Source organism: Chiloscyllium plagiosum, unplaced genomic scaffold (assembly GCF_037043375.1).
Source record: "Chiloscyllium plagiosum isolate Xiang-an unplaced genomic scaffold, Cpla_swu_hap1 HiC_scaffold_5, whole genome shotgun sequence".
Taxonomy (NCBI): domain Eukaryota; kingdom Metazoa; phylum Chordata; class Chondrichthyes; order Orectolobiformes; family Hemiscylliidae; genus Chiloscyllium; species Chiloscyllium plagiosum.
In genome coordinates this window covers 120,706,658-120,725,750 of record NW_028270143.1, presented here as the reverse complement: position 1 = coordinate 120,725,750, position 19,093 = coordinate 120,706,658, and the positions used below count along the sequence as shown (strand labels likewise).

The following is a 19,093-nucleotide window of genomic DNA, read 5'->3' as shown; positions in this document are numbered from 1 at the left end:
AGAGATGTACAGCATGGAAACAGACCCTTCGGCCGACCAGATATCCCAACCCAATCCAGTCCCAACTGCCAGCACCCGGCCCATATCCCTCCAAACCCTTCCTATTCATATACCCATCCAAATGCCTCTTAAATGTTGCAATTGTACCAGACTCCACCACTTCCTCTGGCAGCTCATTCCATACACGTACCACCTTCTGTGTGAAAACGTTGCCCCTTAGGTATCTTTTATATCTTTCCCTCTCACCCTAAACCTATGCCCTCTAGTTCTGGATTCCCTGACCCCAGGGAAAAGACTTTGATTATTTATCCTATCCATGCCCCTCATTATTTTGTAAACCTCTATAAGGTCACCCCTCAGCCTCCGACGCTCCAAGGAAAACAGCCCCAGCCTGTGCAGCCTCTCCCTGTAGCTCAAAACCTCCAACCATGCCAACATCCTTGTTAATCTTTTCTGAACCCTTTCAAGTTTCACAACATCTTTCTGATAGGAAGGAAACCAGAACTACAAGCAATATTCCGACAGTGGCCTAACCAATGTCCTGTACAGTCGCAACATGACCTCCCAACTCCTGTACTCAATACTCTGTCCAATAAAGGAAAGCATACCAAACGCCTTCTTCACTATCCTATCTACCTGCGACTCCACTTTCAAGGAGCTATGAACCTGTACTCCAAGGTCTCTTTGTTCAGCCATACTCCCGAGGACCTTACTGTTAAGTGTATAAGTCCTGCTAAGATTTGCTTTCCCAAATTCCAGCACCTCGCATTTATCTGAATTAAGCTCCATCTGCCACTTCTCAGCCCATTGGCCCAGATCCTGTTGTAATCTGAGGTAACCCTCTTCACTGCCCACTACACCTCCAATTTTGGTGTCATCTGCAAACGTACTAACTGTACCTCTTATGCTCGCATCCAAATCATTTATGTAAATGACAAAAAGTAGGAGCGCAGCACCGATCCTTGTGGCACTCCACTGGTCACAGGCCTCCAGTCTGAAAAACAATCCTCCACCACCCTGTCTTCTACCTTTGCGCCAGTTCTGTATCCAAATGGCTCGTTCTCCCTGTATTCCATGAGATCTAACCTTGCGAATCAGTCTCCCATGGGGAACCTTGTCGAATGCCTTTCTGAAGTCCATAGAGATCACATCTACTGCTCTGCCCTCATCAATCTTCTTTGTTACTTCTTCAAAAAACTCTATAAAGTTTATGAGACATGATCCCCATGCAAAAAGCCATGTTGACTATCCTGAATCAGTCCTTGCCTTTCCAAATACATGTACATCTTGTCCCTCAGGATTCCCTCCAACAACTTGTCCACCACTGAGGTCAGGCTCACCGGTCTATAGTTCCCTGGCTTGTCTTTACCACCCTTCTTAAACAGTGGCACTATGTTTGCCAACCTCCAGTCTTCCGGCACCTCACCTGTGACTATCAATGATACAAATATCTCATATTTTGGGAGGCAAGTCTACCAAAAGGTCACAATTAACAAGGTGATCACAACACCAGAACAGCCTTCTACAAACTTACAGCAATGCAGTGAGACTGGGACAATGAATCCACAATATGAAGAAAAGCTAGAGAATTTTCAACAGTAATGCCTTTGCTGCTTTCTCTTAATTCATTGGGAGGGCTACTGAACAGAGATTAGCACAGAAAATCTAAGACAATCCTGGGTTTTCCTTGAAGTGCAGTAATATTGGCATTAATGACTGGGAAGAGCTTGCTTCCAATTGCTTAACTCTGTATCAACACTCATTATCATTTGAGCTCAAAAATCTTAATGATATAGCAGAGCAATGGCAGAAAGAGTATGATGCACATCTTGCACTCTGGATTCAACTAAATTGTGGAAAGTCAAGCAGTGTGTTCAACAATCTGCAGGTCAAGAATCAGCCTGCTCTGTCACATGAAGACCCACAGCAGAAATATGTGACTGAGTGGACTTCATTCTTGAATGGAGGGATAAACGACAACAAAGCAATGGAGTGGTAATTAGATCTTTGTAAGGAAGTTTTTGGAGTAGGATTTGTGCGCAGAGTTTTGTGACTCAGTGGACCATTGTTTTGAAGAAGGCTATAAACAACAAGTATTAACTCTTTTCACCCTTTATTAAGATAGACCCAGACCTATATCTACATTAGATGGTCACCTGTGACATCTTCTATCAAATGTAGCTTTCTGGCAGAGTGGGAATAATTGGAGCAGAACATGCAGAAATGTTTAACCAGTGTCAGTTATATTTTCTATCCTTATTTTTATAAGACACTTTGAATTTATATCACAGTGTTAGTGGAAGCCAGGTTTATTCTTGTACCATTTAACCTGGAAGATGCAGAGACAATACATGATTTTGAAAGAAAATAGAACAGTACAGCATAGAAACAGGTCCTTCAGCACAACATCCGTTATTGATGATTTGGAGATGCCGGTGTTGGACTGGGGTGTACAATGTTAAAAATCACACAACACCAGGTTATAGTCCAACAGGTTTAATTGGAAGCACACTAGCTTTCGGAGCGACGCTCCTTCATCAGGTGATGGTGGAGGGCTCAATCCTAACACAGAATTTATAACAAAAATTTACAGTGTGATGTAACTGAAATTATACATTGAAAAATTGATTGTCTGTTAAGCCTTTCATCTGTTACAATACAGTGATAGTTTCACTCCTTTCATGTGTAAATCACAAAACCCTTTTTCTTAAAATGTTGCATTCTCGGGTTAGCTGTTAACAATGGTGATAGCTAGACAATATGTTGAAGGTGTTGGCCCCCTGTCCACTGACCAGTTCCACCACAGAACACACCAGATGGCCTCCTTTTTTAGAGACCGCAATTTCCCTTCCCACATGCTTAAAGATGCCCTCCAACGCGTCTCGTCTACATCCCGCACCTCCGCCCTCAGACCCCACCCCTCCAACCGTAACAAAGACAGAACGCCCCTGGTGTTCACCTTCCACCCTACCAACCTTCGCATAAACCAAATCATCCGCCGACATTTCCGCCACCTCCAAACAGACCCCACCACCAGGAATATATTTCCCTCCCCACCCCTTTCCGCCTTCCGCAAAGACCGTTCCCTCCGTGACTACCTGGTCAGGTCCACGCTCCCCTACAACCCACCCTCCCATCCTGGCACTTTCCCCTGCCACTGCTGGAACTGTAAAACCTGCACCCACACCTCCTCCCTCAACTCTATCCAAGGCCCTAAAGGAGCCTTCCACATCCATCAAAGTTTTACTTGCACATCCACTAATATCATTTATTGTATCCGATGCGGTCTCCTCTACATTGGGGAGACTGGGCGCCTCCTAGCAGAGCGCTTTAGGGAACATCTCCGGGACACCCACACCAATCAACCACACCGCCCCGTGGCCCAACATTTCAACTCCCGCTCCCACTCTGCCGAGGATATGGAGGTCCTGGGCCTCCTTCACTGCCGCTCCCTCACCACCAGACGCCTGGAGGAAGAACGCCTCATCTTCCGCCTCGGAACACTTCAACCCCAGGGCATCAATGTGGACTTCAACAGTTTCCTCATTTCCCCTTCCCCCACCTCACCCCAGCTCCAAACTTCCAGCTCAGCACTGTCCCCATGACTTGTCTGGACATGTCCGACCTGCCTAGCTCCTTTTGCACCTATCCACTCCACCCTCTCCTCCCTGACCTATCACCTTCATCTCCTCCCCCACTCACCCATTGTAGTCTATGCTACTTTCTCCCCACCTCCACCCTCCTCTAGCTTATCTCTCCACGCTTCAGGCTCACTGCCTTTATTCCTGATGAAGGGCTTTAGCCCGAAACGTCGATTTCGAAGCGCCTTGGATGCTGCCTGAACTGCTGTGCTCTTGCAGCACCACTAATCCAGAATCCCTCTATTCCTTGCCTGTTCACATCTGGTTAAATGCTTCTTAAACACTGCTATTTTATTTGCTACTGCTAGATATTTACTACCCTTCGCATTAAAAAAAACTTGCCTCGCACATCTCCATTAAACTGTAAGCGTTCCTCTTGCATTTGACCTCCCAAAATTGCAATTAAAATTGAAGAGAACGGTGACAAAGTAGGAGAACTTGATTTTCCCCAAAGACAGCCTCTATCACCTCAGTAGGTTGCAAATTCCCTTCTGCACTGTAAATAACTACTAGAACTGCGAGAAACTAAGCTCACTCACATCAATAATTTCAGTCCGAGACAAGATCTGAATCAGTAGTATCGCTTATTACTCTCTTGCAAGAGGGGTTCTTGTGTCCACTGTCCACAAGGCAGGGACACACACACCGAATTTAAGAAGTACACAATATTTATGTATTTAGTTTCTTTTCCTTCCTCCCCTGTTTACATCTGTTTCTAATTTAAACCCAGCTGATCATCTCTGAACTCCTCCGACCTTGTCAGTGACAAAATGTTTATCTCTGGCCTCAAGGCCGTTTGATCACCTCCCTCTGTGGTCTTATTGTTATTTATCCTTCTTCACTCCGAGCTTTATGACCACTTAATGGTGGTCCTTTTTGTTTGTTTTTGCAGAACCAGGAAACAGATGCTTGTAACTGTTTGTACAGGCATATCTAGCTTAACCTATACCCCCTCCCCTCACAGCACCTTATCTATTTGTCTGTAACATTGTTTGCAAGCACATTTCATTCTCGTATGCACATTTTAGCTAATACAAAAACAATTATATACTTCCTTCACATAGTTTTCATTCTTGCCAACTCAGCTCTTGGCTGAAACAATTATACACTGCTTTGAGTTCATTTACCTTGCATAAGCAATTTTTGTCGCAGAAGTAACACTGCTTTACCTATATCCCAAAAGAACGAGCCGTTTTCACTTCAGATTTCGATAATCTCAAGTCACCTGGCTGTTCGAAGAAGATAGGCTGGACACTGGAGGCTAGTTTTTAAATTTAATTTAGAGCTATTCTTACAGGTTATCGCCGAAAGCCTGATAGCGGTGGAGAGAAGCTGAAGCACTAACCAGGCCGCCACTTTAAAGAGCGCGCGCGCTATGCGGACCGTTGCTTCTAACTGTCACTTGCGCGAGAGGTCGCTCCCACGCGCTCATCCTCAAGCTCTTGGCTCTGCCCTTCCCATGGCACTCCCGTGAGGGAAACCCCGCCCAATTAACCACTCTGACCCCCTCCCACTGCCCGATCCACAAACCGCGCTCTTCCTTAGCCCCGCCTTCTTACCGCGGAGGCTCTTGCCCTCTCCCTTCGTATTAATAACACGGTCCCGCCCTCTTTGGCGCTGGATCCGCCCACCCGACTGACAGATCATCTCTAGCCCCGCCCCCCCGTTCCCCACGGAGATGGCTGCTCCTACCAGTACCGCCGCCGGCTGTTACCTGGGCATCGATTTGAGCACCCAACAGGTGAGCGATGTTCCGAGTGGAGGCGGGGACTCTCGGAGCGTTTACCCGCTTAATGCTTCAGTTAGCGGGGGAAGCCCATCGCACGTTCTTCAGGCTTCATCCCGAGACAGTGGTCAGGGAATGGAGCAAATTATACAGCAGGTTTAGATTACTTACAGTGTGGAAACAGGCCCTTCGGCCCAACAAGTCCACACCGACCCGCAACCACCCAGACCTATTCCCCTACACCTACACTACGGGCAATTTAACATGGCCAATTCACTTAACCTGATGCTCTTCGGATGCTGCCTGGCCTGCTGTGTTTTCCCAGCACGACATTTTTCAACTCTGGTCTCCAGCATCTGCAGTCCTCAATTTCTCCCAGTTCATCCAACCTGCACATTTTTGGACTGTGGGAGGAAACCCACACAGACGCGGGGAGAATGTGCAAACTCCACACAGAGAGTCACCTGAGGCAGGAATTGAACCCAGGTCTCTGGTACTGTGAGGCAGCAGTGCCACTGAGCCACCGTGCCACCCACTGCAGGTGCTGGAATATGTACTGAATAACAAAAATAAACTGCTGGCGATCACAGAGGGTCAGGCAGCATCTATGGAGAAGGAGCAAGCTAACGTTTCAAGTCCAACATGGAGTCTCAACAATGTGGAAAACCCCTCCAGACTCACTCACCCCCATCCTAGCCTTACCCCTGTAACCTTATATTTCACATGGCCAATATCACCTAACCTACACGTCCCTGGACATGTTGGGCAATTTAGTATAGCCAATCCACTTAAAACGTACATCTTTGGACTCTGGGAGGAAACCCACACAGACACAGGGAGAAGGTCCAAACAAAACTCTACAGTCACTTGAGGGTGGAATTGAACCTAGCTCCCTAGCACTGTGAGGCAGCAGTGCGAATTATTATGCTACTGTGCTGTCCTTCCTGCCTTTTCCACACTTTGTTTCAGCTCTGATGAGGAGTTAACTCGACTCAAGATATTAGCTTGCTTTCTCTCCATGGATGCTGAATGACCACTTGTGATCTTCAGTATTTTTTGTTTTCAGGTCAGAGAATGGAAGTTAATTTGGAGGAGGGGATAGTGTTTTAATTGGGGATGAAGGATTTCAGGTTGTGCTTTCAGATGCTTTGAGGTTTAATGTGGAGGTTTGCAATGATGTGGTGTTTCTGTTTAGGATGGAGATTATGATGATTTTGGACATTTGAGATAGGCTGTTTGAATGGTGAGAAGCATGTTTGAGGGTAAGGTGCTTTAGGGTTACAATATGTATCTTAGCTTTATCTTAGATTGAGATATCTGCTGAATGGTTTTATATGGCGAGTGCCATCTAATTGATCCCCAGATGCAACCATCATGACTCATTCATTCTTTTATTATCCTTATCCATCGCCAACGAAGCAGACAAATTTCTGATGATTTATGATCCTATTAAGTAGTGAGAGCTAAATATAATTGAACTGAGTCACTTATTGTCATAGAGTCATAGAGATGTACAGCATGGAAACAGACTCTTCGGTCCAACCCGTCCATGCCGACCAGATATCCCAACCCAATCTAGTCCCACCTGCCAGTACCCGGCCCATATTCCTCCAAACCCTTCCTATTCATATACCCATCCAAATGCCTCTTAAATGTTGCAATTGTACCAGCCTCCACCACATCCTCTGGCAGCTCATTCCATACACGTACCACCCTCTGTGTGAAAAAGTTGTTCCTTAGGTCTCTTTTATATCTTTCCCCTCTCACCCTAAACCTATGCCCTTTAATTCTGGAATCCCCGACCCCAGGGAAAAGACTTTGTCTATTTATCCTATCCATGCCCCTCATAATTTTGTAAACCTCTATAAGGTCACCCCTCAGCCTCCGACGCTCCAGGGAAAACAGCCCTAGCATGTTCAGCCTCTCCCTGTAGCTCAGATCCTCCAACCCTGGTAACATCCTGGTAAAATCTTTTCTGAACCCTTTCAAGTTTCACAACATCTTTCCGATAGGAAGGAGACCAGTCATGTGTATTCAATATAAAATACAATGAGAAGTTTATACTGTCACCATGCATCTGTACCATTCTCATTAATTAAAAATAAAATAATAAGTAAAGAAATAACTTAAAAAATGTCAAATTTTCCTTCTCCACTGCTGCAGTCCCACTCCGAGCTATGCCAGTGCATGCCATGCCGCTGCTGCCACAGTCCCGCTCCGGGCTATACCAGCCACTCCCCCCACAGTCAGTGACTCACTCTGGGCTTCGTTAGTCCATGCCATGCTGCCGTCAGAGTTCTGCTCTGGGCTTCACCAGCCCACTCCACTCCCTGTGGGGGACTTATCAAACGCTTTCTGGAAATCCAAATATACTACATCTATCAATTCTTTCATCAGTTTAGTTAGTAAAATTACCAAAGGCCCCAACAAGTTTGTGAAACTCAATTTTTCATTTGCAAATCCATGCTGACTATGCCCAATCACATCATTTTTTATTGAAGGATCCATTTACCATATCTTTTATGACAGCGCTTTATTAGCAAGGATGCTTGGCCTACATCAGGTTTGACCGTAGACCTCTTTCAGTTTATTTACTTTTTTCTTGAAGTTTCTAACCGCTCTTAATTGAAATTTTTTCTTAATGTCAAGACAGCTATTTACTGAATGTGTTAGGCTCTCAAAAGCATAACTCTACCTTTTCTCTGAAACTTTAATAGAAATTCAGTTTGACATTGTACTTTGATCCTAACTGTCACATGCAATTACTGGCAATGGACTGAGTCCAGTGTGCTATCGGGCAGAGTCTTTGTAAGCTAAATCTCATAAAATATTTTATTCCCCTTTTCCACAACTTTGACATTTGATGCAAATTTTGATAAAGCTTACACATTGTTGCCCAAGTATTACGGTGGTATTTGTGCTATGGCATCATTTAAAAAAAAAAGTGGTGTCTGTACAAAGTTGTCAAAATTTTTTTTTAGACTCCCTACAGTGTGGAAACAGGCCCTTCGGCTCAACAAGTCCACACCAAACCGGGACCCACCCAGACCCATTTCCCTCTGAATGATGCACCTAACACTATGGGCAATTTAACATGGCAAATTCACCTGACCTGCACAGTTTTGGACTTTGGGTGGAAACCGGAGCACCCAGAGGGGACCCACACAGGCACAGGGAGAATGTGCAAACTCCACGCAGACAGTTGCCCAAGATGGGAATTGAACCCAGGTCCCTGGCACTGTGAGGCAGCAGTGCTAACCACTGAGCTACCGTGCCGCCCCTAAAAATGCCTCAACTGCAACTTTTGAGTGTTCTTATAATAGCCACAGCTGTGGTCGCCTTGCTTCAAAGTACTTGTTACAGAATTGTTTAAGGAAAACAATTTCTAAATAGCATTATTGAAATTGAGAAAAATAAAAACCAAATGAACTGCAGATGCTGGAAATCGAGATCGAACATTATTTGAATTGAGATCCAGGCATTGCATCAGATAAATTATGCTACAATCCTGCTGGTTCATGAGCACACCTGTGTAGATCGTTCTCTGAAGTAACTTACCACAGGCTGTTTAGAATGGAGCCAGTGGTAAGCCTTTGTATTGCACGATGCAATGATATTTTGTTCCCAGAAGACCAAGAAATAAAGGATGCAATTCTAAAGGGGTTACAAATGCAGAGAGCACTAGATGGTTTATCAGCACAAAGCACTGAGTGTGGCAGGAAGATTGAGAAAGCACTTAATGTAAAATAATGTATGAAATACTTAGAGTCATAGAGATGTACAGCATGGAAACAGACCCTTCGGTCCAACCTGTCCATGCCGACCAGATATCCCAACCCAATCTAGTCCAACCTGCCAGCACCCAGCCCATATCCCTCCAAACCCTTCCTATTCATATACCCATCCAAATGCCTCTTAACTGTTGCAATTGTACCAGCCTCCACCACATTTTCTGGCAGCTCATTCCATACACGTACCACCATCAGCATGAAAACGTTGCCCCTTAGGTCTCTTTTATATCTTTCCCCTCTCACCCTAAACCTATGCCCTCTAGTTCTGGAATCCCCGACCCCAGGGAAAAGACTTTGTCTATTTATCCTATCCATGCCCCTCATAATTTTGTAAACCTCTATAAGGTCACCCCTCAGCCTCCGACACTCCAAGGAAAACAGCCCCAGCCTGTTCAGCCTCTCCCTGTAGTTCAAATCCTCCAACCCTGCCAACATCCTTGTAAATCTTTTCTGAACCCTTTCAAGTTTCACAACATCTTTCCGATAGGAAGGAGACCAGAATTGCACGCAATATTCCGACAGTGGCCTAACCAATGTCCTGTACAGCCGCAACATGACCTCCCAACTCCTGTACTCAATACTCTGTCCAATAAAGGAAAGTATACCAAATGCCTTCTTCACTATCCTATCTACCTGCGACTCCACTTTCAAAGAGCTATGAACTTGTACTCCAAGGTCTCTTTGTTCAGCAACACTCCTGAAGACCTTACCATTAAGTGTATAAGACCTGCTAAGATTTGCTTTCCCAAATTCCAGCACCTCGCATTTATCTGAATTAAACTCCATCTGCCACTTCTCAGCCCATTGGCCCAGATCCTGTTGTAATCTGAGGTAACCCTCTTCACTGTCCACTACACCTCCAATTTTGGTGTCATATGCAAACGTACTAACTTTACCTCTTATGCTCGCATCCAAATCATTTATGTAAATGACAAAAAGTAGGAGCCCAGCACCGATCCTTGTGGCACTCCACTGGTCACAGGCCTCCAGTCTGAAAAGCAACCCACCACCACCCTCTGTCTTCTACCTTTGTGCCAGTTCTGTATCCAAATGGCTAGTTCTCCCTGTATTCCATGAGATCAAACCTTGTGAATCAGTCTCCCATGGGGAACCTTGTCGAACGCCTTACTGAAGTCCATAGAGATCACATCTACTGCTCTGCCCTCATCAATCTTCTTTGTTACTTGTTCAAAAAACTCAATCAAGTTTGTGAGACATGATTTCCCACGCATAAAGGCCATGTTGACTATCCCTAATCAGTCCTTGCCTTTCCAAATACATGTACATCCTATCCCTCAGGATTCCCTCCAATAACTTGCCCACCACTGAGGTCAGGCTCACCGGTCAATAGTTCCCTGGCTTCTCTTTACCACCCTTCTTAAACAGTGGCACTACGTTTGCCAACCTCCAGTCTTCCGGCATCTCACCTGTGACTATCGATGGTACAAATATCTCAGCAAGAGGCCCAGCAATCACTTCTCTAGCTTCTCACAGAGTTCTCGGGTACACCTGATCAGTTCCTTGGGATTTATCCACCTTTAACCATTTCAAGACATCCTGCACTTCCTCCTCTGTAATCTGGACATTTGCAAGATGTCACCATCTATTTCACTACAGTTTATATCTTCCATATCCTTTTTCACAGTAAATACTGGTGCAAAATATTCATTTAGTATCTCCCCCATTTTCTGTGGCTCCACACAAAGGCCGCCTTGCTGATCTTTGAGGGGTCCTATTCTCTCCCTAGTTACCCTTTTGTCCTTAATATATTTGTAAAAATCCTTTGGATTCTTCTTAATTCTATTTGCCAAAGGTATCTCATGTCCCCTTTTTGCCCTCCTGATTTTCCTCTTAAGTATACTCCTACTTCCTTTATACTCTTCTAAGGATTCACTCGATCTATCCTATCTATACTGACATATGCTTCTATCTTTTTCTTAACCAAACCCTCAATTTCTTTAGTCATCCAGCATTCCCGATACCTACCAGCCTTCCCTTTCACCCTGACAGGAATATACTTTCTCTGGATTCTTGTTATCTCTTTTCTGAAGGCTTCCCATTTTCCAGCCGTCCCTTTACCTGCGAACATCTGCCTCCAATCAGCTTTTGAAAGTTCTTGCCTAATACCGTCAAAATTGGCCTTTCCCCATTTAGAACTTCAACTTTTAGAGCTGGTCTATCCTTTTCCATCACTATTTTAAAACAAATAGAATTATGGTCGCTGGTCCCAAAGTGCTCCCCCACTGACACCTCAGTCACCTGCCCTGCCTTATTTCCCAAGAGTAGGTCAAGTTCTGTATCTTTTCTAGTTGGTACATTCACATACTGAATCAGAAAATTGTCTTGTACACACTTAAGAAATTCCTCTCCATCTAAACCTTTAACACTATGGCAGTCCCAGTCGATGTTTGGAAAGTTAAAATCCCCTACCATAACTACCCTATTATTTTTACAGATAGCTGAGATCTCCTTACAAGTTTGTTTCTCAATTTCCCTCTGACTATTAGGGGGTCTATAATACAATCCCAATAAGGTGATCATCCCTTTCTTATTTCTCAGTTCCACCCAAATAACTTCCCTGGATGTATTTCTGGGAATATCCTCCCTCAGCACAACTTTTGATAAGTTACCCCTTATCAAAAATGCCACCCCCCTCCTCTCTTGCCTTCCTTTCTATCCTTCCTGTAGCATTTGTATCCTGGAACATTAAGCTGCCAGTCCTGCGCATCCCTGAGCCATGTTTCCGTAATTGCTATGATATCCCAGTCCCATGTTCCTAACCATGCACTGAGTTCATCTGCCTTCCCTGTTAGGCCCCTTGCATTGAAAGAAATACAGGTTAATTTATTAGTCCTACCTTGTCCCTGCCTGCCCTGACTGTTTGACTCAGCTGTACCCATCTCAGATCGATCTCTTTCCTCACTCCCTGGGTCCCACCTTACTAGTTTAAATCCTCCCAAGCAGTTCTAGCAAATTTCCCTGCTAGTATATTAGTCCCCTTCCAATTTAGGTGCAATCCGTCCTTCTTGTACAGGTCACTTCTACCCCAAAAGAGATTCCAATGATCCAAAAATGTGAATCCTTCTCCCATACACCAACTCCTCAGCCATGTATTCATCTGCTCTATCCTCCTATTCCTGCCCTCACTATCTCGTAGCGCTGGGAGTAATCCAGATATTACTACCTTTGAGGACCTCCTTTTTAAATTTCAGCCTAACTCTCTGTAATCTCCCTTCAGAATCTCAACCTTTTCCCTTCCTATATCATTGGTTCCAATGTGGACAATGACCTCCCGCTGGCCCCTCTCCCCTGTGAGAACATTCTGCACCCTCTCTGAGACATCCTTGATCCTGGCATCAGGGAAACAACACACCATTCTGCTTTTTCTCTGCTGGCCACAGAAACGTCTGTCTGTACCTCTGACTACAGAATCCCCTAACACAATTGATCTCTTGGAAGCCGACGTACCCCTCATTGCATTAGAGCCAGTATCAATACCAGAAACTTGACTGTTCGTGCTACGTTCCCCTGAGAATCCATCACCTCTACATTTTCCAAAACAGCATACCTGTTTGAAATGGGTATATCCACAAAAGAGCTGAAAATGTGTTGTTGGAAAAGCGCAGCAGGTCAGGCAGCTTCCACGGAGTAGGAGAATTGACGTTTCGGGCATGAGCCCTTCTTCAGGAATGAGGAAAAGAAGGGCTCATGCCCAAAACGTCGATTCTCCTGCTCCTTGGATGCTGCCTGACCTGCTACACTTTTCCAGCAACACATTTTCAGCTCTGATCTCCAGCATCTGCAGTCCTCACTTTCTCCTAGAATATCCACAAAAGACTCCTGCACTAGCTACCTACCTCTCTTAACCTTCCTGGAGTTAACCCATCTATGTGACTGTCTCTGATACTTTCCCCCTTTCCTATAACTGCCATCCATCACATACTATTGCTGTTGCAAATTCCTCATGGCTTCTATTTGGGCGGCACGGTGGCACAGTGGTTAGCACTGCTGCCTCACAGCGCCAGAGACCCGGGTTCAACTCCCGCCTCAGGCGACTGACCTTGTGGAGTTTGCACGTTCTCCCCGTGTCTGCGTGGGTTTCCTCCGGGTGCTCCGGTTTCCTCCCACAGTCCAAAGATGTGCAGGTTAGGTGAATTGGCCATGCTAAATTGCCCGTAGTGTTAGGTTAAAGGAGTAAATGTAGGGGTATGTGTGGGTTGCGCTTCGGCGGGTCGGTGTGGACTTGTTGGGCCGAAGGGCCTGTTTCCACACTGTAATGTAATGTAATCTAATCTAATCTAATCTGTCTCTCCAACCGATCCACTCGATCTGATATGATTCGCATCCAACAGCATTTATGGCAGATATATTCCGCAGTAACCCTTAAACACTGTTTAAACTCCCACTTCTGACAAGACGTACATATCACTGCAAAGGCTATTTTTGCTCCTTCACAATCTACAGACCCAGAAAATAACACCACCTTTTTCCTCCACAAACACTGCCCCAGGTTAAATTAATAGCTATGGCTTATATTTTAAGTTTAATCAAGAGACTTATCTCCAAAAACATATAATCAAGAAAGAACCCACTGTACTCACTAATACAGCCTTTCTCTTGGACAGACTTAAAACAACAATTAACTTATCTGATTCTATGTTGTGAACTTCACCCAACAGTTCCTCCAAGATTACTTGTGAATTTCACTGTTTGTTAATTTTCCCAGATGCACTCTGATGTCCAGCGATACACAAATTCAAACAGCAAATGCGGTAACTGTGCAGGTTCTCTCTCTCTCTCTCTCTCTGTCACTCTCCTGCACTGTCCTCACCATGTGCTTCCTTTGTCTGCTCTTCTCCCTTTGAAAACTGCTGTTGTTTTGACTTTTTTTTTCCAAAGTTCCAAAACAATGCAACAGCATATAAAACAGTCATTGCTGCTCCTGGAATTCGAGGAAATCAATTCCAACACCTAAAATACCTCAAAAAAAGGAACAGCTCTTATAGCCAGAAATTTTTCCTGTTCTTCATCTTGGATTACCCAGAATCCCGTTCAACGTCAATTAAATATTACATTCAATTCTCATCACCATGTATACATTTATATATTTTAATCTGGGAGTTTTTCATTTTAGTCATTTGGGACATTACATAGTATTTGTCATTGACAATTCTGTTCTTTTGAATGCAGATTTCCACTAACAAACAAGCATTCTTCTGTTTCAGATGAAAGCCATGGCTATTGATGATAATCTGAATGTGATCCATGAGACCAGTGTAAGGTTTGATGAGGATTTGCCAGAATTTGGGTAAGAAAACTTTTAAACATGCACTAGTGGTTTGTATAATGGGGGTGGCTGGAGGGGCAGGGACATGGAGCAGAGATTGACAGATAGACAGACAAATATAATTCTGTAGATTTGTTAAATATGTTCTAATGCTTTGGTATGGACAGATATTATTAGATACTGTCATAGCAAAAATATAATAAGGTATTATTAAAGAAGCTATAGCAAGACACTTAGATAAGTTCAGGCAGAGTCAACATAATTTTGTGAAAGGAAAAGCATGTTTGACCTATCAGTGAGATCTTTACAGAGATACAGTAATGTGTGGATGAAGAGAAACCAATGGATGTACAACTCTTAGATTTCCAGAAGGCATATGATAGGCCAGCCCAGGTAAGGAAGGCAGTTTCCTACGCTAAAAGATGTTAGTGAACCAGATGGGTTTTTCCAACAATCAGCAATGAATTGATGGTCATCGTTAGACCAGATTTAGTCTGGATTTGCATTCAAGTCAAATTCCACTATCTGCTACGGCGGGCTTCAAACCTGGGTCCCCAGAGCATGACCACGGTCTCTGGATTAACAGTTCAGCGATAATGCCACTAGGCCATTACCTGCGCCTGGTGAAAGTAGTATAACTAAATTTGCAAATGACACTAAAATAGATGAAAAAGTAAGTTGCAGTGAAGAAATAAATTGACAATTGGATATGGATAGGTTAGGTGAATGGGCCAAAATTTGACAGAAGAACTTTAACTTGGACAAGTGTGAGGTTTCCACTGTGGTTGGCGGAATAGAAAGGCAACTTATTATCCAAATGGAAAGAAACTTCAGAGTGCTTTAGTTTAGAAGGATCTGGGTGTCTTTGTGCATGAATGAAGAAAACTAGTATGCAGGTACAGTAGATAATAAGGAAGCACAGGAATTTTGTCATTTAATATCAAAGGACTACTGTATAAAAGTAGGGAAGTGTTGCTGGAACGTAGAAGGCATCAGTGAGACCATACCTGGTGTATTGTGTACAATTTCCATCTCCTTCCTTGAGGACGGATGGAATTACATTGGAACTCTGAAGCGGTTCAGAGGAGGTTCACTGGATTGATTCCAGACATGAGGTCATCGAGTCATAACGTCATACAACATAGAAAACAGACCCTTCAATCCAGCTTGTCCTTGCTGACCAGATTTCCCAAACTTAACTTGACCCATTTGACCCATATCCCTCTAAACCTTTCCTATTTATGTACCTGTCCAACTGTCTTTTAAATGTTGTAATTGTACCCTACTGTACCATTTTCTCTGGCAATTCATTCCATTTATGCACCAACCAGTGAAAAAGTTGTCCCTCAGTTCCCTTTTAAATCTTTCCCCTCACAATTTATACCTACGCCTTGAACCTGTTGCGACAGCCCATGGCCAGAGGTAGCAGAAGTTGGCATAAATATGGTGGAAAAGATTTTTTCCGAGTTAGCTTGTTGAGTTCAAAATTAAAGTGAGATAATAAGTTAGTATAATGGTATCTTTGAGGAGAAGATAAACCCAAGGTCAAGATCATATAATCCTGTAAATTTAATGTAGGAAATTCTGTACAAACTCACAGTGGCAGATATTGGTAAGAGGCAATCTGATAAGAGATGTTTGAGAACAGACAGTCTGATGTTTGTAGTTTAGGAAGAATTGAAAGAAAAGTATGATCCCGCAATAACTGAATTTTTTTTAATGTTTGCCTTTACATCCAAGGATCAAGGGTGGAAGGACAGAGATATTGTGGAATTCAGACAAGATTCTTGAGCTGGGAAAGTGATTGAGTTTGAATAGATGTTGTCTTATTTAGTAAAATTGTGCAGAAATATTTAAAATTGGGACAGTAAATTTCATCTTAGAGGCAGTCTCCTGTTTAAAACACACTTACAAACAGCACGTGAGTAGAAGGTGTTATAATTGCAGTTACAAGATAGAGGGCAGAGTTTGTTTGACAACAAGGTCAGGTGGGACAGAAGCTGCTCACAATTCATTGGCTGAAGAACTCTAAAATTAGGTGTAACTATATAACTCTCTATATAAAACTAACCTTAGCTTGGAACTGATATTATGAATTTTATAGTAATTAGTAGGAATTAAAAATCACACAAGATAGTGTGCTTCAAATTAAACCTGTTGGACTATAACCTGGTATTGTGTGATTTTTAACTTTGTACACCCCAGTCCAACACCGGCATCTCCAAATCATTAGTAGGAATTAGCATATTTTTGTATCTCCTGTGATTAGGATAGCAGGAAATAGATTTAGATTAGATTACTTACAGTGTGGAAACAGGCCCTTCGGCCCAACAAGTCCACACCAACCTGCAACCCACCCCCCTACACCTAACACTACGGGCAATTTAGCATGACCAATTAACCTAACCTACACATTTTTGGACTGTGGGAGGAAACCCACACAGACACAGGGAGAATGTGCAAACGCCACACAGTCACCCGAGGTGGGAATTGAACCCGGGTCTCTGGCACTATGAGGCAGCAGTGCTAACCATCGTGCCACCCACTAGCAGCCCATATGCTCAAGTCACCCAAGGCAGGAATTGAACCAGGGTACCTGGTGCTGTGGAGTAGCAGTGCTAACCACTGAGCCACCATGCCGCCCAATATATAAATATGAGTACCAATTTGATAAGGATAGCACTGAGTACAATGACTAACTGAAGTGGAATAGTCCTCAGAGATAAGTGAGTCTGTCAAATGTGTGAGAAAGAGTGTAACCGTTAACAATTGGAATGTAAATTAATGGGGTATGTTGTGAAATCCCATGGCCTGATGATAAGGTAAACTTCATGAGACCATGGGGAACCTCAGGTTGACTGAAGCTTTTTAAAAATTAATTTGTGGTATGAAGGTATTGCTTACTGCCCAGCATTTACTGCCTATCCTTAGCTGCCCCTTGAGAAGGTGGTGGCGAGCTGCCTTCTTGAATCGCTGCAGTCCATCTGCTCTGGGTTGACTCACTATGCCATTAGGGAGGGAATCCTGGGATTTTGACCCAGCGACAGTGAAGGGTTGGTGATATATTTCCAAGTCAGGATGGTGAGTGGTTTGGAGGGGACCTTGACGGTGGTGGTGTTACCGTGTATCTGCTGCCCTTGTCCTTCTAGATGGAAGTGGTCGTGGATTTAGAAGGTGCTGTCTAAGGATAACTAGTGAATTTCTGCAGTGCATCTTGTAGATGGTATACACTGCTGCTACTAAGCATTGGTGGTGGAGGGAATGGATACTTGTGGACATAGTGCCAATGAAGCAGGCTGCTTTGTCCTGGATGGTGTCAAACTTCTTGAGTGTTGTTGGACCTGCCTTCATCCAGGCAAATGGGAAGTATTTCATCACACTGCTGGCTTGTGTCTTGTAGTTGGAGGATATGGTCGAAAAGTGAGGCACTGAGAAAGCACAGCAGGTCAGGCAGCATCCGAGGAGCAAGAGAGTTGACTTTTAGGAATGTGTTGATGGTGGATAAGCTTTTGGGAGTCAAGACATGAATTACCTGCTGCAGTATTCCTAACCTCTGACCTGCTCTTGTAGACCCGGTGTATATGTGGTGAGTCCAGTTCAGTTTCTGGTTAATGATTACCTCCAGGGTGTTGATAGTGGGGGATTCAGTGATGATAACACTATTGAATGTCATGTGGCAATTGTTAGATTGTGTCTTGTTGGTGATGGTCATAGCCTGGCATTTGTGTGGTGCGAATGTTACTTGCCATTTATAAGCCCAGGCCTGGATATTGTCCATATCCTGCTGCATTTGAATATGGATTGCATCGGTATCTGAGGAGTCACAAATGGTGCTGAATATCGTGCAAACATCCCCACTTCTGACTTTATAATGGAGGAAAGGTCATTGATGAAGCAGCTGAAGAAGGTTGGGGTGATGACACTACCCTGAGGAACTCCTGCAGAGGTGTCCTGGAGTTGAGATCACTGACCTTGAACAACACAACCATCTTCCTACGACTGGATACTCCTCTTTGGCATCTTTCGTCAACACTATCCTAGGGAAAAAAAAATTGCTATCCACCTTATTTATGGTTTTCATGATTTTATAAATCTTTATAAGGTCACCCCTCAATCTCCTATGTTCCAGGTAAAAAGGTGCTGACCTATCCAACCTGTCCTTATAACTGAAGGGTCCAGTCCCAGTAACATCCCTGTAAGTCTCTTCTGCACTTTTTCCAGTTCAATAACAGCCTTCCAAAGCATGGCAAGTAGAACCAAATGCAACAATCCAAAAGTGGCCTCACCAATGTCTTATATAGCCATAACATGACATCCCATTATCTTATTCTCAATGCTTTGACCAATGTATGCAAGCGTGACAAACATGTTCTGAAGAGGAGGGATTGAGCAGTTTAGGTCTTTGCTCTCTGGATTTTAGAACAATGAGAGGAGCCCTAAATGAGGTACATAAGATGTTAAAGAGATTTGACAAAGTAGGTGTAGAGAAGATATTTCCTCAAGTGGGTCAATATAGAATGATAGGTCTTAGTTTTCGAATTAAGGATAGCAGTTTTAAAACAGATGAGGACAAATTACTTCTCTCAAAGGATGCTGGGACATTGACTAAAGTTATGGAAGACATAGACAGATTTTTAATTATTAGGTT

The 19,093-nt window shown here is 43.8% G+C and overlaps 1 protein-coding gene across 4 annotated transcripts in view; it reads left to right on the top strand.

Moving 5' to 3' along the window:
- Positions 1-5,309: 5,309 nt before the first annotated feature.
- xylb (xylulokinase homolog (H. influenzae)) overlaps positions 5,310-19,093 on the top strand; it is a 296,035-nt gene continuing 282,251 nt past the window's right edge. For all 4 annotated transcript variants that reach the window (XM_043690787.2, XM_087987599.1, XM_087987601.1 and 1 more), the window contains exons 1-2: positions 5,310-5,382; positions 14,384-14,466. In XM_043690787.2, coding sequence (XP_043546722.2) covers positions 5,320-5,382; positions 14,384-14,466 — 146 coding nt within the window. In that variant the 5' untranslated portion in view covers positions 5,310-5,319. The remainder of the gene's footprint in view (positions 5,383-14,383; positions 14,467-19,093) is intronic.